The following is a 25327-nucleotide window of genomic DNA, read 5'->3' as shown; positions in this document are numbered from 1 at the left end:
GAAAATCTGTACCTGTCACTCTTGCTTTGTGGGATACCCCTCAAGCTCCCTAACATGGCAAACATGACCTTTATGCACTGGTCATACCCCCCTCCCTAAGCTCATCTTCTGTTCTTTCCCAGCTGATCATGCATGATTCCTTTCAGAATCCATCCTGTTGTTTTTTGTGTTTTTTTTTAGGTTTATTTACTTTGAGGGAGAGAAAGCAAGCACACAAGAGCATGGGTGGGGCAGGGGCAGAGAGAGAGGGAGTCAGAGAATCCCAAGCAGGCTCCATGCTGTCAGCACAAAGCCCGATGGGGGCTCGATCTGACGAACCGTGAGCTCATGACCAGAGCCAAAATCAGTCGTCGGGCCCTCCACTGACTGAGTCACCCAGGCACCCCAGAATCCATCCTGTTTCTTGTTCCCATGCTTTTGTACAAGTGGGGCTCCAATGTGGGGAATCTTACCATAAAACTCCCTATTTAGCTCAGGAATTCCTTGCAGAAGGAATTCCCTCCTCCCCCACCATGCTTTTCCACATGGGATCGTAACCATTCACGTAGTCTCCCTTAACGGACGGTGTGTACCTCTGCCATGTGCCTAAGACCATGCCCTGGCAGCCATCATGGCTGTCCTCCACACTGGACTGGAGAATCGTGACTCTCCGATCTCAAGGACCTAGATTCGAGACTGGAGCAAGATCTCAGTAATTGTTTTTGGATTTATTCGGATTTGACCTCTATCTTCTTGCCGTGGCTTTTCATTCAGAACTGTGACCACCACGTCACCTCTGTATGAAATGACTTGCTGGCCGTACTGTCTACACAGTGAAGATCACCACGGGGAGCAGCTGAGAAAATGGCCCTGGCCCCTCTGCACATGCTCTAACCCACTGATACCGAGAAATTACCATTTTACAAACATGTTGATCCATTTCATGTTGTGAACTTTCTATATGATGGAACCACTGAATTGGTTGGTTCCCGGAAGGAAAACATGGCAGACCCACACCAGGTAGGTAATTTGAAGACGGTGTTAAAAGAGACAGTTTAAGGGGCGCCTGGGTGGCGCAGTCGGTTAAGCGTCCAACTTCAGCCAGGTCACGATCTCACGGTCCGTGAGTTCGAGCCCCGCGTCGGGCTCTGGGCTGATGGCTCGGAGCCTGGAGCCTGCTTCCGATTCTGTGTCTCCCTCTCTCTCTGCCCCTCCCCCGTTCATGCTCTGTCTCTCTCTGTCCCAAAAAAAATAATAAAATGTTGAAAAAAAAAAAAAAAGAGACAGTTTACACAGGATTGGGAATGGAGTGAAGGCCAAAAAAAAAAAAAAAAAAAAAAAAGGCCTGAAGGCACAGGAGAAGAGAGAAGCCACCAGAATGTGTGGAAGTCCTGCCAGTCAGGTGATCTGAACAGTAGAGGAAGCATCAGCCACCGGCAGACCCCACAGGAGGAACCGTAGAGACAGAGATACTCCCTGTCCTCACTCTTCAGCCTGCATTGAAAATCCAGCAGAGGCCAGTGGACTCGGGAGTGTGGGTACAAAACAGGTCAGCTGGCCGGGGCCTAAGCAGGGCGAAGAGTGGAACACACAAAGGCAGGGGCGTGCGGACCACATCCGATCTAACAAATACAAATTAATACTCCCTTTTACAAATAGGAAAAACTATTGTCCTAGTGAGGTTATGTCCTCAGATTCAGAGTCTCAAAACACCGATTCCTGTTTTGAGATCCAGAAACTGTGAGTCTGGCCAGTTAGCTCTGATACAACAGTTCTTCTAAATCCACCGGGAATTCCATGAAGAGGACAACTTTGTTCATGGCTATCACTTTATTTGAATTTTCATTCATTGGGTATTTTCACCTGGAGGAAATCTTAGCAACATAAAGAACCGATCTCAGATGTGAAAAGAATGGCAGCAAACAAGGTTCTCTCCCCTGGTCTTCTCATCACCAAAGGCTTCTCCTTTGTGAAGAGAGGTGCCCAGTGACTTTCCATCCTACCGAGGTGAGATAACTAAGGAAGAAAAAGGACGTCAAATTAAAAATTTCAATAGTGTTCCTCTAGTTAAATGCATAGATGAAACCACTATCCTTTACCTTCATAAACGAGTGAGTTTCCTGTCCTTAGCCCAGTCTTGGACAACTGCATCTCCAAATATAAGGTAGAAGATCAATCCTGATAGGTTAATGGCAAACAACAACAGAAAGACATTTCTCCATCCGAATTCGGGATCCTGAGGACACAAAACCTCCAGTAAAGTTTCCTCCTTCATCCTTTTTTTGCTACGAGCCCATATTTATAGTTTAGAAGACCATATTTGCTAGTGGCTCTCCACGTAGACGTTCATTTCCTGCAAGAGGCTTGATGGTTGGAAAGAAAGAATTTCAGAGTGCATTTAGAATATTCCTAATAAATGGGATTTGGGGACCTTTACAATTAACCTACAGAACTGCGTTTGTCACTATTTACCGAAGTGCCATGCATTTTCTCTTGTGTGCAAACCGTGACACGCCAAGTATGCTAAGGGTGTTTTCTTCTTGCGTTGCCGTGGTGTTGGAGAAACACTGCAGGCTCTGGAGCTAGACGGGTCTAAGAAGGAAGAATTCTGACTCTGCATCCTCTCAGTGGAAAGACTTGTTCTATCAGATTTTCAGCTTTATCATCAGAAAGTGAGGATCACAATATACCATTCTCATAATGGGCATGGGCCTCAATAATTAAATGAGATTACTGCGTATGAAATACCTACAGTCATGCCTGCGTGTACGAGACACGTCAGCACATCTGCTTTTACTATTTGTCTGCTTTGGGATGGTTATGCAGATGAAAATTTCACCGCGTTGCCAAAGACATGGCAAGTTGCATCGGGGCATGGAATTTACCATCTCACGATATCGGTACGGCTGTGTGATTTCAGTTTCAAAGACTGAATGTTGCCAGGGGATCATCACTTCTTTGGCTTCAGAACAAGGAAAGACTGAGGTCACGAAAGGAATTGTTCTACATTTTTCTCTGCCAGGTTGACCTCATGACAAAGTTACCCACAGTTTGCTTTTTCTACGACGCAAGCACATGCTTTAGGGACACTACTAACTTTACAAATGGATTTGGCAGAGCATTTTCAGAGTCCTTGACCCGAACACTCTACCTGACTGAGGAGAAACCCGCTGATGGTGGGTGCCAGGATAGCTGCTGTGTATCCGAATTCCCTTGAGGTTCCCATGAGAAAACTGGAATGCCTGTGGGTGACAGGAATGTTCCAGGCTAGATCCAGAGATGCTTCACGGTATCCTTCAGACTTGCTCATGTAATTACATCAGAAAGGACTTGCACTGTGTATGTTCAGTGAGGGGCACTGAGACAAATCAATAACCCCCCTCTCCCCACATCCCTGAAAAAAATGGCCACAGGTCCATCTGTGGTCCTCGCCTGTGATTTATTATGTCCCAAAGTTTGGGGCTCCCAGAAAGCTTCAGGCTAAGTCTTTTTCAGAATAGGTGAAATATAAGAGTGGAGATGACCATCCTACCTCGGAGCAATGTCTAAGGCGTTGATATAGATCCCTGACTGACAGAAGGGGGTTAACCCACATGAGACTATGAGAAGGGTCATTGTGGTGATGTAGTCAGGGGTGAGGTAGGACAGAGCCACGAGGAGCACTGAAGAGGGGAAACTTCCTAGGGAACGAGGAACAGACAAATTAAACAATGAGATACACCTTTGGCTGTTGTATTTGTATGCTTTGTGAATCATCTGACCCTCAAGCCCTGTTCTTACCAAGAAATGTGGCAATTTTCCTCACGGTAATGATCCTAAAATTCTTGGTCAGGAGGAAATCTGCCAGTTGGCCTCCCAGGATACCAGTGACCCAGGAAATGATAAAAGGAAAGGCAGACAGGAACCCATTCTGAGGGGGAAAAGACGTGAGTAAATCATCATAATAGGGGTGGTGAGCCCACACCTTTTTTTGAGAAACCACTGATAATCATACTGACAACCCCGAAGACAGCCCTGAGAGTGGGGGAGGAGCAGAGAGAGAGAGAGAGAGAGAGGATCCAAAGCAGGTTCTGGGCTCCGTGCTGACAGGCTGACAGCAGACAGCCAGATGCGGGGCTCGAACTCACCCAACTGTGAGATCACGACCTGAGCTGAAGTCAGATGCTCAACTGACTAAGACACCCAGGCGCCCCTAAGACCATTCTTTCTTTCTCATTTCTTTTTTTTTTTTTAATGCTTATTTTATTTTTAAGAGAGAGAGAGAGCATGGCCAGGGCGAGGGGCAGAGAGAGAGGGAGACACAGAATCCGAAGCAGGCTCCAGGCTCCGAGCCATCAGCACAGAGCCCGAGGGGGGGCTTGAACCCACCAACGGCAAGATCATGACCTGAGCTGAAGTCAGATGCTCAACCGACAAAGCCACTCAGGCGCCCCTGAAATCCTACTTTCTTAACAACATCAGGAGCCTTTTCAGTCATGTCCTTAGAGAAGCTACCAGCGTGAGTGTTAAATATTAGATCATTTCGTGGTAGGTAGTAGAGGACAAACTTTCCTGGATGGAACGATTTGTGAAGACGAAGTGATTGGTGAGTCATGCGCGCTGGAGAAAGGCCCAGAGGGAAAGGCACTCACGTCTCTGATATTAACGTTGAACACCGAGCTGATGTAAGTTGGCATGTATACAATCAGTATGGTGACCAGCCACTGATGGCTGAAACTGCACAGACAAATGGCATACAGGGGTAGAGACGTGAGCATGGCCTTGAACGGAAGAGGCTGCTTACGAGGGCTGAGCTGGAAACAAGTGTACTGGTTAGGACGGTAAGATCTGGGCCGGGCCCACGCGTGAGCTTCGTTACCCCCTCAAAATGCAGAGGCCGACGCAAGCTCTCTGCAGATGGTCGCAGCCCTTACGTGTACCTGTTGGGGCAAGGAAGATACGATATACTCCTTTTCTGTGACGCTTATCCATGGGTGAGAGACGGGGTCATCATACACCAGAACAAACCAGAGAAGGCAGTAGACGCAGCCAATGCCTCCTGTAAGCAGAGGATAAAATTGGTTACCATGCCGGTTTCTGCTTTCTGTGGAAATTTCTTTTATGTTGGCACATTTTCGAGCGCAAGTCCTGGGACAAGCCCTTGCTCATAATATCCCCTTTGCAAGTCTCAAAAAAAAAAAAAAAAAAAAAGAGCGCACGAATATCACAACTTTCTAGAACCCTCTTTTTTTTTTTTTTTACATCTCTTGATTATTCATATGTATGGAAATCACAGACCCTAGGACTTGGTTTTCTCAACCTTTTTAATATTACCAAAGGAAAGCTGTCCCTTTCCACGCTTTCGACGGCAAACGTGTAGGTTTTCGCATTAAGCAACCCTCCAAGTTCTCCACGGACGCCAGCTTGGCTCAGCTTTGACGCTAACTACTGGTAGTTGGCACAGACACTGCAGGGGGAGGGCTCAGTCCCACAAGGCTGCCCCCCACTTCGGATGCCAGTCACAAGCAGTGGGTCCCCGGGTTACGCACGCTTCTGACTTGACTGCAAAGTGGGGGTTCCTACAACCCCCTCTCAGTTTTGATAATTGGCTGGAACATCTCACCAAAGTCAAGGAAGCATTTACTTACATTTACTTACGTCTGCCAGTTTGTTACAAAGGATATTGTACAGGCTGCAGATGAACAGCCAGACAAACAGGTACACAGGGCAAGGTCTGGAAGGGGTTCTGAGCACAGGAGCCCCTGTGGAGCTGGGATACGCCACCCTCCCAGCACATGGAGGTGTTCACCGATCTGGAAGATCCTACGGTTCAGGGATCTTTAGGGAGGTGACATCACGTAGGCATAATAGATTATTAACTCATCCTGCAGCCTCCTTCCCTCCTGGAGGATGGAGGCTGAAGCTTCCAAGCTTCTAATCCGGGTTTGTTCTTTCTGGTGCCCAGCCCTCATCGTGAAGCTGTCTCAGGTCCACCAAGAGCTGTCTCGTTAGGACAAAAGATGTTCATAACACTCAGGCAATTACAGGGGTTTTAGGAGCTCTGGGTCGGAACCTGGGGACAGAGACCGCATCCACATTTCTTAACTGTGTCACAATGAGCCATTGTAACAGGTGTTCAGAGGTTCTCTCATTCTTAATTGCATTCCCCTCGTGACGAAAGATGTTGAGCACCTTTCCATGTGTTTACTTTCCCTCTCTGAAGCGTCTTTGCCACTGCTAAACCATTTTTTGTTCTGTTTTCTTACAATTGAGTGTTGAGAATTATTTACACATTCTGGATAAAAGTCCTTATTACATACGTGTTTTGCAAGTATTTTTTCCCTGTCTTTATTATCCTAATAACAGCTCGTAAAGACAAGTTTTTACTCTGATGAAATCCAGCCTATCAGTTTGTAATTTTACGGATCAAGCCTTTGGTGTCACGTCTAAGAAATCTTTGCCTAACTAGAGAGCAAGGATTTTCTCATAGGCTTTCTTCTGGAAGGATAATAACTTCAGATTTTAAAATTAGGTCCAGGATTTATTTTGAGTTTGTTTTTGTGTAGGGTATAAGACTGGACCAAAGTATCCAGTTTTTGAGCGACATCTTGTTGAAAAGCCTATTCCTTTCTCCATTGGATTCCCTTTGCATCTTTGTCAAAAATCAACTTACCTTTTATGTGTGAGTCTGTTTGGGACTGTGCTCCGCTGATTTATTTTCTGCCAATATGCCAACACTGCCGTGTCCCAATGGCGTAATCTTCTGTGTCTTAACATCGGGCAGTGTGAGTCCTCCAACTTTGTAACTCATTTGCAAAATTATTTGGCTCTTCTAGAATCCTTTTATTTTCATGAGAACAGTTTTCAGGGCATCAGTCTTTCCCACCTTTTGTCGGATTTATTCCTATGTTACGTACTTGCCCATGCTATTGAAAACAGTACTGCTATTTTTAATTTAAATTTCTTAGTCTCTCAACTTTGGTGTGGCTAAAAATGTCCTTATTTTGTCTGTTTTTGACATTTTCCCCCCCAGAATTCTATGTTGACGGTTTGTTTCTTTGTTTTCCTTGCAGGACATGAAAACTTTTATTTCACTGCCTTCCTCCTTGCGTCGCTTCCGACAGGAAGGCTACCCTCTTCACTGTCTCTGTTGTTCTGTGTGTGATACGTATTTAGCTTTCACTGCTTTTAAAATTTTCATCTTTATCACTGGCTTTCAGCCATCCGGTTACCTATAACTTGATGTCGTTTTCTTCATGTTGCCTGTGCTTGAGATCCATTGTTCTTGGGTCTGTGAGCGTGTAGTTTTCATTGACTTTGGCAACCCTTCACCCATTATTCTAACATCGGTGCCAGTTCTGCGTCCGTTTTGATTGATCTTTTTACTCTTCTTCTTACAGGTTGTGTCTTCCTGCTTTTATGTTGCCACGCCTGGTAATCTACGATGGGAACCAGACATCGTGGATGACACCGAGGTGGGTGCTGAGTGTCTTCATCTTCCTCTACCAGATTTTTGAGCTTTTGTCCGAGCTACAGTTATCTTGCAGAGAAATAGTTCGATCCTTTTAGGTCTTGCGTCGTCATTTGTCAAAGGGCCCCCCAGCGCTTCCTCTGGAGCCGCTGGAGAAAGAAGGCGGTGGGCATTCTGCCCAACTGCCTCTGAATTGTCAGTGTTTTCAGTCTGCCTTGTGGCAACAGACTCTGTCTCCGATTCTTTGCAAGTCCTCGATTCTGTTCTTTGATCTTTTCCAGTGATTTTCCCCACCACGGGCTCAGATGATGTCTTCACGCACGTGCCCCGCAAATAACCGGGTTTCCTCTGTATGTCGTTGCCTTTATTGGGTGCTCTTTCCTGCCTCACACTCTCCCGGCTTTTAGATTTGTCTCCTCAGTTCTGTTTCTGCTGAGTTCCCTCTTCTTGCGCCCTGCCCTAGACCTCCAGGTTGTGGTCCCTCCTTGCCTTCTCCCTGTTGGTGTTTAGTGTTTTCTCTCCTTTTGGAAGCTTGCACCCAACCCAGGCCCCTGTCCTGATGCACTCGATGGGAGACAAAACCCACAGCGGTGGCTTGCTCTCTGCGCGTCTTTCTTTCATCTGTCCCAAACCACTGCTCTGCAAGCCCGTCACCTGCAGCCGGAACCGGGGGCAGGGGGAGGCGGGGGGGGGGGGGGGGGAAGCGCACGCCCAACCACTGCGTGCTAATGATGCTTTATGGCAGATTGATAGCATCGCAGACTGATCCTTGGACACTCGCCCTGAATATGAAACCCTGGAATGGGGAGACAGCTGCTTACCAAAGATATAGAAGACAAAAGGCCACCCGAGGGTTTGGCTGATGATGCCACCCAGGAAGATGATGGTGAAGGTTCCCAGCATCATTCCTGCAAAGAGACAGAGTAACCTGTGGGGCTGTGGACCGCCACTGGATAGACACCAACAGAATGACGGATGATATGTTAACGTAGTGTCACCAACCATAACCAGACTAACATATCAGAATACGTGAACTTCAGATTTATCACTTAGTTCTCCTGAGGGCCCATTTTTCCGGAAGTTCCCTAATAGCATTGCAGACAACAGCCATGCTTCTTCCTCCCATGTTATTTTAATTTTTAATTACACAAGTCATGTGACATGTGCTTATCGAGAAAGTAAATTACCGCGAAGCAGAGTCCGCGACGTGCCGCCCCCGTCCGTTCCCACTCTTGTCTCTAATATTAACCACTACCTGTTATGTGATACATCGTTGCATAGCTTTCCTCCCTGCAAACATATATAATATGTATCTACACACACACTTACCTCTTTGTAAAGGCATTTAAACCACATGCAGTCAGAAAGCTAGATTTGTCTGTTACGGTGCCAAGAACACTTTGAATTTCCCTGGCTTCACAGAGCATTCTCATACATAGTAGGGCACCCTTCCTTCCAACAACTTTTCCAAAACTGGGCTATTATGTGTTTTTATTTTCCAGATTAACATCAACTTGTCAAATTACAGATGCATGAGTTTTTATTTATTTGTTTGTTCCTTTTATTTATTATCTATTTATTTCGTTTTTAATTAATTTTTCTTATTTTTTAAGGTTTATTTGTTTTCGAGAGAGAGACAGGATACATAAGCCGTGTTCATTAACGATAAGTCATTCGCTAAGAATGATATGTTTGTGTTGGAATGTAGATAGAAAAAGGTGGAAAGAGCAGCAGACACATAATACTAGGTAGGCAATAATTATAAACACAAGACTCTAGCTATTCACGGGCATATCCAATCGGAGGTGTGCGGGAACCAGAGAAAAGTGTGCACATCTCTTCCCAACTCGGCATTCAGTGACTGGAAGTTGCTGTCTTTAAATCAGCCGTGATGGTAGTATTTAGAGCACAGAAATTGATAAATATTTTGAATCAGCTTTTTTTTTTCCTTCCTAGAAAAAGCCTGTTTACCAGCCAAGTGGTGGTGACTTGTGACAGTGGGGGCCTCATTCAGCCATCCGCTGGGAATTCCCATTCTGGCCCCCAGACCACTCTGCCTACAGAAAGAAGTAACACCCCTGGCAGTAACAGGTTCTTTAGCGACTAAGTGGAGGCCCCCCGGCCCTGTCTCTCTCGCATAGAGCAAGTGTGTGTCACTGGCCCAGGATGCCGCCCCTCCGTGGGCTCCCTCGCCTGAAGCCCAGCTCTGGTTCTCCCATCCACACCATCAACGGGCAGGATAACGCAGCAGACAGACAGAGACAGGGTGTTTGAACATTCAGCACACGTGACCCAGGTAGGGTGATCATTCCACCCGCTTTACCTTAAACATGTTCAGTTACCTGATTTCCCACCTTACATCTCACTCTGTGCTTCGAAGTAGTTTAACTGTACAATTACGGTGCCTGATTTGGCCTGTGAGCCTGTTTGCCCCATGACCTCTGGGACAGCTTGCCAGGTGGTGTACTTGGGGCTGACATTGCATCAAGGCAATTTCTTCCCTAACAGACACGCTTTATTCGTTCTGCATTTGTGTTTCTAACACTACCCGTGTGGCTGTCTGAAAATAGCAGCGTTTTGGGTTTTTTTCTATTTTCACTGCTGTATGATAAACCATCATTTTCAGATTGTGTGTGTGTGTGTGTGTGTGTGTGTGTGTGTGTGTGTGTTTCTATTACCTATGAGGCCTGCCTCAAATATGAGATACCAGTTCTGTTTTGTCTGCTTAGCCTTCCTCCCTTAAGTGGCTACAAAGTTTCCTGCCTCTAGATGTGCCTTTGTGGTTCCTTGGAGAGAAAGACCTAGTACGTTTTGCCCCAGAGGCTGGCAGTACTGGGCCCTTCCACCGTTAGGTGTCTTTGTGGGAAATCTTCCTTCAACCTCACGGGATGAGCAGTAGCTTACCAGTTCAGCCTGTTGAGAAGTCCTAGAATCACCAGAAATGGCCATTTCTGTAAGAACTACTGAGGCAGGTGGGTAGGCTTAGCCCATCCCACCTACTGATGGGTTCCTCCAATGGCTTCCTCTTGGCCCCTTAGACAGCCATTGGATCTGTGCTCTTCTGAAGCAGAAAAGGTTTCTAGAGGCCAGTAGAGACTACCTTCTTGGGGCCACTAAGATGGTCCCTAACACCCAAAACAAGGAAGCCTCTGGAACTTGCAGTCTTCTAGATTCCCAAGATTCTCCTAGTCAGTTGACCTGTTCCAGGAGCATTATGCCTATAGAGCAGGAAACGAGAGGGAGGGAGCAGCTACTTCTACAAGGTCACTGTCTTCCTTCCAAGATTTTAAACTTTTCTCCCATGCTTTCCATGGAAGGCCATCTCCCTTCATTTAGGTATCCAGGCCACTCATTGCAGTTAAAAATATTAGCGATTATACTTTTTGTTACCGACTATTTTTATAGCAGTCTGGTTTTTTTATTACTCCTTTTAAATTTTTAATTGAAGCATGGTTGATATTAGTTTCAGGTGTACAACATAGTGATTTGACAATTACATTACAAAATGCCACAGTAAGCATAGTTACCATCTATCCCCATACTAAATTATTACAACATTATCGAGTATGTTCCCTACGCCGTACTTTTCCTTCCCTTGACTTATTTATTTTATACCTGGAAGTTTGTATCTCTTAATCTCCCTCCCCTGTTTGGCCTATCTCCCACCCCCACCCAACCTCTGGAAACCACTGGTTGGTTCTCTATATTTATGAGTCTGTTTCTCTTTCCTGTTGTTATTGTTATTTGGTGGTTCTTTTAGATGCCACGTATAAGTGAGACTGCACGATAATTGTCTTTCTCTGTCTGACTTACATGACTTAGCGAAACAGCCTTTTTGGGTTTATTCGTGTTGTTGCAAATGGCAAGATTTCGTTCTTTTTGGTGACCAAATAACATTCCGTTATGTCTACACACCGTATCTTCTTCATCCATCCATCTATTGGTGGACATCTGGGCTGCTTTCATATCTTGGCTATTGTAAACGATGCTGCAGTAAACCCAGGAGTGCATATGTCTTTTGCATTGGTGTTTTCATTTCCCTCAGGTAAATGCTCAGATGTGCAGTTATTGGGTGGTATGGTACTTTTATTTTTAGCTTTTGAGGAACCTCTATCCTGTTTTCCACGGTCGCTGCACCAATTTACATTCCTACAAATAGGACGCAGAGATTCTCTTTTCTCTACATCCTCACCAACCCTTATTATTTCTTGTCTTTTGGACGCTCGCCGTTCTGACGGTTTTTTCTTTTTAAATAAATGTTATGATACATAGTCCCTTAGATCTCTCCCGTGGTATTGGTTAATCATGTAAAAGTTTCTTTTAATTTCTTCTTCATTTGGATTTGTTCTCACAGTTTTTGAGTTTGGTCTCTCTCTTTTGTGCTCTTGTTTTCTTTAAAATGTTTGAGGTTTTGTGGGGGGAGGGGGGTCAATCTCAATGCTTGAGAAGCCCCATTAGTCAGCTGCGATGACGGATGTGAGTTTCCTCATAGTCCAAATTAGTGGACTATTCCCCTATCAGTGGATATGAGCTCTGGTGACAGAAAATACTTCTCCAGGGTTGTAAAGGGCTCTAGAGGATCCAGAGGGGGCTGAGATCAGTCAGGGTGTGTGTGTGTATGTGTGTCTTATTTTCTGGGCTTGAAGAGTCCCTGACTCCCTTGTGATCCATAAGTTAGCTGGGGAGTTACCCCAGTTTTCTTATCCAGAAACTGCTTCATCAGTCTCCTGGTTGTTAGCCCTATTCTTTCTGTTTTTCATTCTTCCCCAATATTTTTAGAATATTCATTCCAGATACACTGTCCAGGCAAATCATGATCAGAAAGCAGTTCTCAGAACAACTGAGAACTCTGCCAAAGAAGATTAAGTTAGATCTGTACCTCATACATAGAATACCAATATAGACTCCCAGTGTATTAGAAATTTAGGTATGAAAACGAAATCAGGCAAGTTCAAGGAAAAACGTGGGTGGATGCCTTTGTAACTTGTCCATCTATGACTCAAAATCCAGAAGCCAAAAAAGAAAAGGATGATCAATTTAAATATGCAAGAATATATTTTTTACACATAGGAAAAGTCATTATAAGCAAAGCCGTGTTATAAATGACAACTTGGGGAAAAATGACAGAAAGCGGGGCACCTGGGTGGTTCAGTGGATTGAGCGTCCGACTTCAGCTCAGGTCACCATCTCACGGTTCGTGAGCTCGAGCCTCGCGTCGGGCTCTGTGTCGACAGCTCGGAGCCTGGAGCCTGCTTCGGATTCTGTGTTTCCCTCCCTCTCTGCCCCTCCCCCACTCGCACTTTGTCTCTTTCTCTCTCTCTCTCTCTCCGAAAAATAACATTTAAAAAATTAAAAAGGGGTGCCTGGGTGGCGCAGTCGGTTAAGCGTCCGACTTCACCCAGGTCACGATCTCGCGGTCCGTGAGTTCGAGCCCCGTGTCAGGCTCTGGGCTGATGGCTCGGAGCCTGGAGCCTGTTTCCGATTCTGTGTCTCCCTCTCTCTCTGCCCCTCCCCCGTTCATGCTCTGTCTCTCTCTGTCCCAAATAAATAAAAAAACATTGAAAAAAAATAAAGAATCAAAAAAGTTAATGAAAAATAAAAAACAAAAATCTGAAAGTCATGGCACAAAGGATCCATCTCCTTAATTTATAAATATTTGGTCACCATTGAGGAAAAAAGAAAAACACATTCAACAGAGAAATTCTCACGTACCCCAGGGTGAGAATGTTGGATTGAGCGGACTCATTTCAGTTATGTGTTTCTACCTGATAGAGCGAGGGTGCAGAGGCGGCTTCGTTCACATGGAGGACCCCATCTCTCCCAAAGCGCGTGCTGGCCCCCAAATATCGAGCCCTGAAGTCAAAACAGTTAGAGCTGTTGGTATGTGGTGCCATGTAGAAATTCATATCCATTTCATATTCGCAAACTGTCTGGATACCTGGGCTAGGCCCTGGACTGTTAGAGTTGCAATGAGGAAGGCTAGCCCCAGGTCAGCCGCCAGCGGGGTGAAGAAAATGAGAAGGGAGGATGCAACCAAAGAAACGCCAACCACACGCTTTGTTCCTATTCTTCCAGCCAGGTACCCGCTGGGAGCCATTGTCAGCATCGTGCCATAGTTGACAGAACCAAAAATGATGCCTTGGGTTTGAGGGCTCCAGTCATACACAGGGGCCTTGAAGAAACAGAGAATGCTGTAGTAAGCCGTTTACAGGAAGGTTCTTACATAACTGAAGACACCTCTTTATATCTCTCACTTGCTTTCAAATCACTATTTTGCCAAGTAAAACTTCTCTTAAGTGTTAATTTATTTTGAGAGAGAGAGAGAGCACGAGCAGGGGTGGGGCAGAGAGAGAAGGAGAGAGAGAGAGAATCCCAAACAGCCTCTGTGTTGTCAACGTGGGGCCCAATGCAGAGCTCGAACTCACGAACCGTGAGATCATGACCTGAGCCAAAATCTCAGGAATCGGACGCTTAACTGACTGAGCCACCCGGGTGCCCCCCCGCCAAATAAAACTTTTTAACATATAAGCTCTAAACAAACAGCAAAAACAAGAACACAGCTTAAATCTCGTATTGCTTACCTCTGCTGGAAGACTGTTTGGCGCATCATTTGAGCCACCAAGTGCGTCAAGAGGCAGACTCTCGGTGGAGCCATTAAACTGGGACTGATGGTTTGTGCCGTTGACCATGGCCACCATGCTGATGTTGATGGCAGCATACTGTGCCATCAGTATAAAATTGCAGAAATGTACGATAAAGGCTATTCCATAGCGAGTGGAGCGGAAGCTTAGAACTGGAAATATCATAACATGACATTAGTGCTTTCCTTATTAAGCCATCATTTGCTTCTCGCAAGTTATACCACAGGAAGGTACCACAGACCATCACCTAATGAGTTAAATGGCTTTGCTATTGGCTTTAGGAAAGATACAAAAGGAGGCAATCACTGAGTTGAACTGAAGGTTGTTTTCATACCATGACTGTGTAGAGACTGACTTGCTCTGAGGCATCTATCCTTCCTATGGTTTTGTCTCTCCCATTCTTGGGTTATCGTATTCTACAGTTGATGAAATTACTCGGAAGTAAATACCTATGTGGCAAAATATACATTTTATATACATATAAGGAAGTATATGTACCTATTTAAGTCACATAATTTAATCAACTAAATTTTTTTTTTTAATTTTTTTTTTTCAACGTTTATTTATTTTTGGGACAGAGAGAGACAGAGCATGAACGGGGGAGGGGCAGAGAGAGAGGGAGACACAGAATCGGAAACAGGCTCCAGGCTCCGAGCCATCAGCCCAGAGCCCGACGCGGGGCTCGAACTCACGGACCGCGAGATCGTGACCTGGCTGAAGTCGGACGCTTAACCGACTGCGCCACCCAGGCGCCCCTAATCAACTAAATTTAATTAAATTACATAATTTATATTGTATGTCCTATATTACACATTATATATAGAAAATGTAATTTTTTAAACTCTGAGGGAATTGTTCGTTGGGGTAGATGATTGTTCTCTGCATGTGTCCAGTCATTGAGGACAAGCTTTCATTTAAAGTTTAAAATCAAGCCCCTAGAAAGATTTTCTCATTAGAGAAATTGACAACTACAAACTATGAAAAAATATAGCGAAAAAAATAGCAGAAAGAGAAATGAGCACAGCATTCAAGGCTGTTTTTGTATTTCTGGGGAAGATGGCTGTTGCCGGGAAGAGGCTATTGCAATAATGCAGAAGAGAAGTGAGGAGCATTGGATTGTGGTGGGAGCAGCAGAAGTGGGAAAATGTAATCGGATCCCAAAGGGACCCGCGGGGTGGGGGGGAAAGGCACACTAAATCAAGCTTTAGGTTTTACAGACCAGTGGGGGATGGGCACCAGAGAGGTTCTTGTCTAGGAACTAGAAGAGTAGAGTTGAGGTTCACTGAGGAAGGGAGTTGTGTGGCCAGAGCAGGGGTTTGGGGAGTGTGGGGATCAACAACTTATTGTTGGACCAACAAAGCTCCCTTTTAGGCACTCTGAGTGTTGAGAATGTTGTTGGATACACAACTCTAGAGTTTAGAAGAGAGGTAGGAGTTGAGGTATAAGACTGGGAGTTAATAATCTACACGTGATACCTGAAGCCATGATATTTGGGAAGTGAGAACACAGAGAGAAGAGAACCAAGGACTGACCCTGGGGGTTCCAATGTTTAGAAAGGCCAAATGAATGGGGAGAGACCAACAAAGGAAACTGAAAAGGGATGATCAGTAGGTTTTGGAAGAAAACTAGGAGAGTGTGGTGTCCTGAAAGCCCAGGGGAAAAGGGCTTCAGGGAGGAGGGAGTCAGCAGGTGCGTCAGATGGCTCCGATAGGTCATGGAACATAATGACTGAGAATTAATTCACTAAATCCTCTGAAGCCGCTACCACGGCTATCCTCATTTTATGGATGAGAAGGACATAGATACAGAGAGACCCGCTATGTGTCAGGTGTCTATGCTGTTAACCATTGTTGGGCAAGTATATGATGGCTTTTACTTTGTCCTAGATTACCCCATGAGAATACCTTTGCTGTAAGTCAAGTGCACTTATCTGTGGGGTTTACATGGTGTGGGATAAGAGGTCCCTGTGTGTCTTCAAGAAGTCCTCAAAACTTCAAGGAAGGAGGTACCTTGAGATAACAAAAGAGTCTTCCCCCACAAGGACATACTGTTTTCTCATTTAGTGAATGGGGTGAGGGAGGCAGAATTTGGAAAAAAAACTGTAAAACATACCCAAATTAGAGTGAGAAGCTCAAATACAATATTCTTGTGAAAGTTTTCCTTCCTGATTCAAAGCTGGGTGGTGACTTCTTATGTCAATCAAGTCAACTAATAATTTGTGAGTTCTTGTGTTCTCTGATTTCTCCACATAGCCTGGGATCTTAGAGACCAAAGGCTACTGAAAAACAGTATCAGCAAACCAAGAGACTAATGGCTCACAAATGAGTGGGTTGAACACCGGTCTCGTTAGGTTGCTGAAAGATTAAGTAGAGGATGTGTTTAAAAGGCTAAGCCTGATGCTTGCTTGCTAATAAGTATTTCCTACAAGCTACTACATGTGTCCTTAAAGATTTTTTCTGTCCTATGTCCATAATGGATGAATCCTTCCAGCCATATCCACTCTAATAGATTGGTGCCAGCGTCATGCTGGCTGTGAAATATTTTCAAGGATTACCCTTAGCTACATGAGAGTGTGTGAGTTTGTATGTATGTGTGAGTGTGTGCAAATTAATAAATATCTTATAGGCATAGTATTTAACCGCTGGAAGAGAGCACTGACACTATGAAATCATCGACTTTTGAAACTTGAAGGTTATATATGGAAGAATTCGATACTACTCTAATCAGAGTCCAGGAGACTTGTTTTTTAACATGATGTGACAAACAGAGCCTGGGGTGACTCCAGTGATTCCCACCTCATGAGTTCACAAATGTGTCTAATCCCCTCCACTCGAATGGGGGCAAGACCTATGAGCTGCTTCTAGCCAGCAAGTGAAGGGATGCACTCTCATGATTTTCATTATAAGACTCCAGACTGAAGCTGGATACTTTACTTATGGGCTTGATAAAGGATGCAGAGAGTTGGAGAAGCCCACACGGTAAGGAACTATGGGCTGCCTCTAGGACAAGAGAGTGGCCTCTAGCCAAAATCCTGCCCAAACCAGGACCTTCAGCTGTACGGTTGTAAGGGGATGAATTCTCCCAACAACCTGAATGATCTTGGAAGTGGGATCTTCCCCAGTCTAGCCTCCAGATGAGAACACAACCTGGACAACTGCTCAATTGCAGCCTTGTGAGATGTAGAGAAGAACCAACTAAACCAAAGCGTGTCTTAACCCCTGACCCACAGAAGTTGTGACATCGTAAATGTGTGTCATTTTAGGCCATTAAGTTTGTGGTAATATGTTTGCAGGGATAGAAAATAAATACGGTTGGCGTCAAATAATAAAGATGCGTTATATATATTAACAGACTACATGTAAGGTTTTTTTGGAGGAGAGGGCATACATTGAAAGATGTTTGCATTACACAGCATTGAAATTTGTTACAAGGCTAAAATAAGACACCAATAAAAAGAGAAAATCTAAGGAACAATAGAAAAACATCCAAAAAAATCATACAGTGAGTAAAGGACATTACGGCAATTCATGGAGGAAAGCTAAATTATACATGTGATTCTCAGCTAGCTGGTTAGATATATGGAAAAATAAAGTTGGAACAATATCTCATATTTTAAATCAAAATAAAGTCAAGGTATAATACTGTAGCAGTGCGTTTTGTCAAGTTAAAGCTGCCATTGATTTTAAGATGTGTCATTTTTTGTCCCACTAAAAATCAATTGATAAGCTAATCAAAAAATCAAACTTAATAGATTCTGAATCTATCAAACTGAATGCCTGAGCTCTCCCTCCCAAGCTTGGTCCACCCACATTCTTTCCCAACTCAGATGATGGAAATTCTATCCTTCCAGACACTTGATTTCTTTCTTTTGCACCTTAGATCCAGTCTGTCTGGAACATACTATTGTCTTTACATGGAAAATGTGTACAGAATCCAACCACTTCTCACCAGAGCCATTGCTGTCTCTTGGTTTAGAGCTGTTTCCAGAGGATTCTGGCTACCAACACCTCTTGCTTGGATATTTGCAATAGCCTTTAACTTGACTTCCTGCTTCCAATCTATTTTATGTTTTTTTAAATGTTAATTTAGTTCAGAGAGAGAGCAACTGGGGGAGGGGCAGAGAGAGAGGGAAACACCGAATCCGAAGCAGGCTCCAGGCTCTGAGCTGTCAGCACAGAGCCTGACACGGGGCTTGAACTCATGAACCACGAGATCATGACCTGAGCCAAAGTTGGACGCTCAACCGACTGAGCCACCCAGGTGCCCCTCCAATCTATTTACAATATAGCAAATGAACTGTTGTAGTCATGCCACAAATTAGATCACCCCCTCTTCCACTCAAAATCCTCCATGTGGCTTCACTTTAGTTCAGACTGAATACTAAGGTCTCTATGGTGGCCAGTGGAAAGGAAATATTTACGGCCTTTGCATCAAAATTTTCATTTCTTAGGAATATACACTGAAGAAATAATAATTCCAACTTCGGACAAGTGCTATGTTAAAGAATATTTGCATATGTATAATATATGTAAAGATAGCTTAGTAGCAAAACAAAACTCTAACTTAAATTTCCAACCGCAAGAGGATTTTTCAGGTAAATAATGCTCTATCTATTGGACATCCTGAAACACTAATACGCATCCTTAAGAATAGTTGTGAGTATTATAAAGCAATATGGAAAAGTATGTGTGGTCAAATTAAAAGTTTTCTTACTATACCTAATTAAGCAATACAATTATGTTTACAATATTCCATGCAGCGACAAGAAGAATACACAATAGTGGGTGTATACAAATTTGGCAGCAACTATCAAAAACTGTAAATGCACATGGACAAAGATTAAAAGATAATCCTCAGAAATGCAAGATTTTTTTCAAACAGTGATATTTATTTCCTTCATATATTTGAAAAGCACACATTAATATTACCTGATTTTTAAAAAGAATTCAACAACTTCTCTGAATTCATTTGTTTGTCTTATGACAGTGCACGTAAAGAATCCACTACCAAATCCTAAACCCAAGGAGTCAAGGTTGACTTTACCTTTCTTGGGAACGAGACTCTCATCCACTCGTGTATCTTGGGAGTGTTTAGTCTTCCCTGCTGTGGGACTCAATTCCGTCATGGTGGCCATCGTGTTCTTTCCCCAGATGTTTTTCACCTATCGGGGCAATATGCAATCCACAGGTGTCAGCCAAGAGAGACTCCTCTGATACGCATAAACAGTGGTCACCAAACAATTTAAAGCTAGGCCATTTCATGTGGGTGGGGTCCTGGAAGGATCATTATTCCCTCCAGGCCTCCTACAACCAGTGCACCATGCCTAACGGGAGGAACTGTTTATTATTAGGATCTAGAGTGGTCCCTGTGTGCCAGGGTAAGAGTGCTGGCTTTGGATCTGGGCATTTCCAAGTTCAAATCCAGGCTCATGATTTACCTAACATGCCAAGTGTCACCAGGAGCAGATTTGTGTGTTTCCGTTTCTTATCTGTTGTAAGAATACCCACCACCACCACAGCGGCAGCACCTTCATCAAGGATCACAAGGGTTCAATAGACTGCGCAGGTCTGGCACTCAACGAGTGGTTGTCACATAGTCTACTGTCATCGTTGTCAGAGCCACCACAGATGTGGGTCACTTCAGAACTGTGCTCCTCTGGAATCTTCTACTGCACCCGAAAACCTGCTTTCTAGTGCCCCCATGATTCCCAAACTGCTTCCCCATTTGACCCCCCGTGAGGGTTCCTGTATGTATGTCACTAATACTTGGGGACCATATTTGCATGTGATGATGCAATTTTAATCCCGTATTATTTATGGCCACAGATGATAATGTGTCTGCGAAGTTCTGGAAATAACTAACATGGGGATCTAGGCACTAATAGTTGTTTGGGGTCCCTACAATTTGGACCCACGACCGCCTCAGATGCACAACGTTTCTATTACAAGCAGGATCTGCTTGGCTTCAAGTTATAAATATCCTGTTGTTTAATTAACAGGTAGTTGGGATTGTGAGGTTGGTTTTAACTGACCCATAGCATGAAAAACTAAAACCATGTCTATAATCTGGCAGGGAAAATGGAGGTAAAATTGGATGATCAAAATGTGATTCCTTAGCAGTTGGGTCTGAGATCAGAAACAATGCCCACATGTTTGAATATACTCATTTTAGCAGCCACAGACAAAAGCTTAAGACTCTGAGCCCTCTCAACTTTTGATGTTGGATCACGTTCTTAGTTTCCCCTTCCTTAGACTCTTTGATTAGGGCCATGTGACATCTGACAGTTGTCTCACCAAGAAATACAATAATTTCTGGATGGGAGGGTGGTTGGCTTTTTGTAGAAGCACTTTACATGGAAGTCCTAAACAAAACAAAACAAACAAACAAACACGCACAAAAAAACAACATGACAACCAAACAGGCATCATCAGAAATGTTAAGCTATATAGGGAAAAATTATGTAAATAGATGAAGGCAGAACCTGAATTGAGATAGGAAAACCAGAGAACACAAGATGGCTCCGTCAGAGAGGAGGGTACGGGGTAAGACCGTGGGGTATTGGAGTCAGGTCACATGGGTCGGCAAAAGCAGACTGCTACATTTCTAGGAATTTTGCAAGCTGGTTGTTGAAAACAGCCATTATTGGCAATTAAATTATATAAATTTGGAATGAAAGAAAATAACAGTTTAAAAAGGTAAATATTTGCAGCCCATGACTTCATAATTATGTCACTGAGTTTTACTCTTGGGTATGCTCTTGGACTCGTTCATGTCTCCCGCATCTAGATGGTGGGAATACTATATAAAGACGTGGTGTTGCATATTTCTTCCTAACTCTGAATTCAGTGATGTCATGTTGGTGGCTTGAAACTGGCCACAACTGGAGTATTCACATGGAAAAACAAAAAAGACAAATGGTACAAATTTGGGCTTGATTTGTTGATTTCCTGGACTTAAGAAATTTGTTAAATAATATTATGTTAGACATGCGGGGGTGCCTCAGTCGGGTAAGCGTCCAACTCTTGATTTTGGCTCAGGTCATGATCTCCCGGTTCCTGAGTCCGAGCTCCATGTTGAGCCCTGCGCTGACAGCACAGAGCCTGCTTGGGATTCTCTCTCGCTCTCTCCCTCTGTCCTTCTCCCTGCCTAGCACTTTCTCTCTCTCTCTCAAAAAATAAAAAATAAATAAAGGGGGAAGAGAAGGAGGTATGGCGATGTATGGAATTCTCCCTTTAAAAAAATGTATAAAGATATTAGTGTCAGAAATTTTATGTTAACTCTCACGTGGTATTGTAAATTTCAGTAACATGAAGTTAATTTGGAAAATGTATGCATTTTGCAGATGGTAATGTAGAATCAAACAGTTCCGATCCCTGCAACTATATAAAAAGCTAAATAATAATAAAAATTTTTGGACTGTTGTGATTCAGAGTGTGCAAGCTGAAAATGGTTTCGGTCTGGTGAATATAATCTGTATGAGAGAGAAGTAATTCAACAGTAGATCAGGTATGACATTTAATGACAACAAATATATTGGGAAGAATTGGCAGATGGAGATTCAATTTCATTTGTCAAACTGTGGTTGAATTTCAGCCATAGGTTGCTACCAACACAGCGTTTAGCAAAAATACATGAAAGTTTTACACCTTAGGTACACAAAATGTCTATTTGTTTTCTACACCTCAATAAACCTGGAGACAAAGGACAGTACTACATGATAATCAACTGACTATACAGAACTTATAATAACAGTATTGTATATTATTATTCATAAACCGTGTGCCTCAGATTCTATCGGTAAAATTAAAAAAAATTAGTTTATTTCTTTATTTTGAGAGAGAGTGAGTGAGTGTGAGTGAGGGAGGGGCAGAAGGAGGGAGAGAGAGAATCCCAAGCAGCCTCCATGCTGTCAGCGCAGAGCCCAACATGGGGCTCGATCCCACAAACCATGAGATCATAACCTGAGCCAAAATCAAGAGTTGGATGCTTAACCAACTGAGCCACCTAGGCGCCCCGATAAAATTTATAATATACCCATGTGTGTTTGCATATGTGTTTTTCCCACCCTGGAAAGCCAGTTGGGAAATACCAGCGCACCACCAGGGTAAGGAAACCCGTCACCCATCTTCCCCTTGGGCCTCTGCACTTGGTGCAACCATTTACTATGAACCCACATTTTTTATTTTGCCCTCGGCATTTAAAATTTTTCCTAGAGGGATTTATATCATTTGACACCCTGTTTCAGGAATTCCAGAGAGCCGGTTATAGGGAAGTCTCCCCTGCACCATCCCCTCCCGCCCCCCAGGAGCAAAGGCCCTGTTTCCCTGCTGAACGAACAGATGTGGAATCTGGTGCCTGGGATCCACGTTCATTCTTACTTTACGTCCCAGCACAAGGCACTCGGACCAAACTCCTCTACAAACATGAGTATGTCGGGAGATTCATTAGGCCCTCCCACTTCCCAAAGACGTGGTGGTTCTCACGGAAAAGAATAAAGAGGGATTCCATCCTACACAAGTCCCAGGATTAAATTCCAAGTGTTATTTGTTTCCACTGACCGGTGGCTGCTGGCCCAATTCTACGAACCAAGTATCCTTCTGTGTGGCTTGTTGGCTTCTCCAGGTCCTATCTCCAGGACCGGAGACAGACGGCTGTCTGATCCGTGTGATACACTGAGCATCCTTTTGCTTTACGAACAATCAGTTTGTTGCCTACCTGGACCGTGTTCTTCAAACCACCTGGACTTAATGTCTTGCCGTCTCCTTTTCGTGGCTTCTTTCAACTGTATGCTACGCCATTTTCAGGGACACCAGGAGAACCGTGAGCTTGAGTCTCAGGCACTGAAATTCGTCCGTGACATCCTAGCTGGCCGAACTTTGCACATGGTGCCGTAATCATTCCACAGACAAGCAACAGCATATAGTGATTATAGAGTGATCTCGAACTTAAGGCTATTTTACTCTTTGCTTTTATGCCTGGACTGCCTCACAGCGGGCCCTGAGGACGGAGAGCAACATCCTGTCCCCTGGGTTTGAGGCCACATTCCACTGGATGAAAGCACTACGGCGTGCCACATTCCTGGTTTCCCATAACTTGACCTATTCTTAAAGGTGTGTGTCTGGGACCTTTCTATCATGGCAGGACGGAGTTCTTGAACTCTCCAGCGCTGAGTCAATGTCTCCAGGATGGCATCCCCAGTGAAACTTCTCTATTCCACAGAAGATCTTTTTGTCCATTTTCAAGTCACTTTCAAGACTCATAAACGGGAATACTATCTCAGTATTTATTAACAGTGTTCTCAGGGTATCAGCTTTCTTGGAAGCAGACGCTTAAATAATAACCTGGGTAAAGTCATCTCAGGTACTTTTAGTTCTCTATTATCTCTATTCTAGACAGCCAGACATGCCTTGCTCTGGAAACCTCGGTGCCCAATCCCATGTCTATGATATGACCATATCTATGATTTTATATATATATATATATATATATATATATATATATATATATGTAATTTTTTACAAACAGCTACCTTGATTTTCCAGTATTGGTCCAGAACACTGTGCTGGTCGCCTGGGTCAGAGACTGTATATGGCATCCTGAGATGTTTCTGCTTCCAGGTAGTGCTCCCAAGGAATCACACTGAAGGTCAACTTCCTACAGACCATTAGGTTTCAAGCCATGGGTGTCCCACTAACATCTGTGAGGTCACAAGTGCCATCAAAAAGTTGCAGCTCCTATGTTCCTGCCTTGAGGACTCTCTCTGATTTTCTTTCACCTGCCCTCAACCCCACCTACCAACTGCTGTTGACCCTAGTGCCCTTCCATCGCCCCCATCTCCGCAATTCCTCTTCTCTCCTCAGCCATCTTGGTTTGGTTACATTTTCATCATCTCGTGAGTCATGACTCAGCTCGGCATTCTTCTAGATGCTGCCTTGGACAAGAGCCCCCAGCCTTATCTTGTGTCAAAGCCCTGGACCCTCTTTGGTCCGGGAGGGAAACCAAGGGGATGAACCTGATTACAAGAGGCTGGGGTCCTTCAGCACGCCAGGCATAGCCTGTTGCCGCTATGAATCCGTCCAAGAGAAAAGCCCAGTACAGACGTCTTGGTTGCAGCGAATCTTCGTGTAAGGGATGGAGAGGTGGTGGCCCGTTGCTTCTTATCTGAAATATTTCTTGGACGCTACCCTCCATCTGTTCCTTGTGTCCTGCCAGCTGTTGGTATAATGGAAGTCATGCCAGCCTCTGCTCCTAACTACTGTACCGACCAGCTTACATCAACCCTAGGTGGAGATTTTGACACTCTTCGTCCAGAACACCCAGTTGGTAAATAAAAGAGCTGATACTTGTTTCACAGGCCCCTGAATTTAACCCCCCAAATTCAGCTTCTACACCCCTCACTAGAGTCCCTGTTTCTTGAAAATGCCATCCACAGTTGACGTTTTATGCACGTTTATGGACGATCAGGCACAAGACTTCAGCTCCCTGCTTGTACCTCGCTTCCCTCTGCCTTGTTAAGGCAGGGTTTTGCATCTGACTTCGACTCAGGTCATGATCTCACAGTCCATGGGTTCGAGCCCCGCGTCGGGCTCTGTGCTGACAGCTCAGAGCCTGGAGCCTGCTACAGATTCTGTGTCTCCCTCTCTCTCTGTTCCTCCCCCACTCATGCTCTGTCTCTTAAAAATAAATAAACGTTAACAAAAAGAAAGAAAGTAGGGGTTTCTACATCTTCCCTCACCTTATTTTTAAATCAATATGGGACTCTGGGAGCATATAAAAATGGTCAGTCTTTACACAGAAAGGACCCTTAGAGTTTCATATGAATCGGTAGGACAAGTGACTTACCAACTTAGTGTCCGAGGGATGACTTAGACAGAACTAGCTACTCCTTAGTGCTCTCTCCCTTCACTCCCAGCAGAAGGCTGAGGCTTCTTTCCTACCCTGGGACTCGAATTGCTAATCATTAACGAGATTCATCCAATGAGATTTATACAAAAAGTGGAATCTTTTTTTTTCTCCCTTGTGTTTTTTTCCCTGTGAATTTTTGTTCTTTTTTTTCTTTGAAATATGTGAATCATAATGTTACAGATCAGCTTGACCTTCCCTGTTGGTTTTCCTTGTCCTTTCTTTTTTGACACCCCATAATAACAAAACCATTTCACATAAATTCAGTGAAGTTTCTCCATACTGTTTTATTTTAACTACCCGTAGGTGGGTTCCTAAACTATATAAAGCAATGCTTTGTCTGCGACTTAAGTTT

General features: G+C 44.1%; 1 protein-coding gene and 1 long non-coding RNA gene across 2 annotated transcripts in view; one reads left to right on the top strand and one right to left on the bottom strand.

Moving 5' to 3' along the window:
* The window catches only part of LOC115513499, a 50885-nt gene extending 42834 nt beyond the window's left edge, over window positions 1–8051 (top strand). The window contains exon 3 of the long non-coding RNA XR_004343594.1: window positions 7359–8051. This is a non-coding gene — a long non-coding RNA (uncharacterized LOC115513499). The remainder of the gene's footprint in view (window positions 1–7358) is intronic.
* On the bottom strand, window positions 1799–24977 carry SLC17A3 (solute carrier family 17 member 3). Its single transcript, XM_030314682.1, has 13 exons — window positions 24913–24977; window positions 19114–19231; window positions 14011–14222; window positions 13368–13601; window positions 13195–13282; window positions 8251–8337; window positions 4899–5017; window positions 4611–4772; window positions 3760–3889; window positions 3512–3659; window positions 3131–3221; window positions 2079–2215; window positions 1799–1995 (listed from the first exon to the last, which is right to left on the bottom strand). The coding sequence occupies exons 2-12, from the start codon at window positions 19202–19204 to the stop codon at window positions 2081–2083; spliced, it is 1497 nt and encodes a 498-aa protein (XP_030170542.1). The 5' UTR covers window positions 19205–19231; window positions 24913–24977; the 3' UTR covers window positions 1799–1995; window positions 2079–2080.
* Window positions 24978–25327: the final 350 nt, after the last annotated feature.

The sequence above is a fragment of the Lynx canadensis genome, chromosome B2, assembly GCF_007474595.2.
Source record: "Lynx canadensis isolate LIC74 chromosome B2, mLynCan4.pri.v2, whole genome shotgun sequence".
Lineage (NCBI taxonomy): Eukaryota > Metazoa > Chordata > Mammalia > Carnivora > Felidae > Lynx > Lynx canadensis.
This window is presented reverse-complemented; position numbering and strand designations above follow the sequence as displayed.

Excerpts from the sequence above, each read along its gene's own strand:
- SLC17A3 (XM_030314682.1), bottom strand. The coding sequence starts at position 19,204 with ATGGCCACCATGACGGAATTGAGTCCCACAGCAGGGAAGACTAAACAC. Across the intron at positions 4,773-4,898 it reads TATCTTCCTTGCCCCAACAG|CTCAGCCCTCGTAAGCAGCC; the intron begins GTACACGTAAGG and ends ACTTGTTTCCAG. Across the intron at positions 2,216-3,130 it reads GCGGGTTTCTCCTCAGTCAG|GATCCCGAATTCGGATGGAG; the intron begins GTAGAGTGTTCG and ends TTGTGTCCTCAG.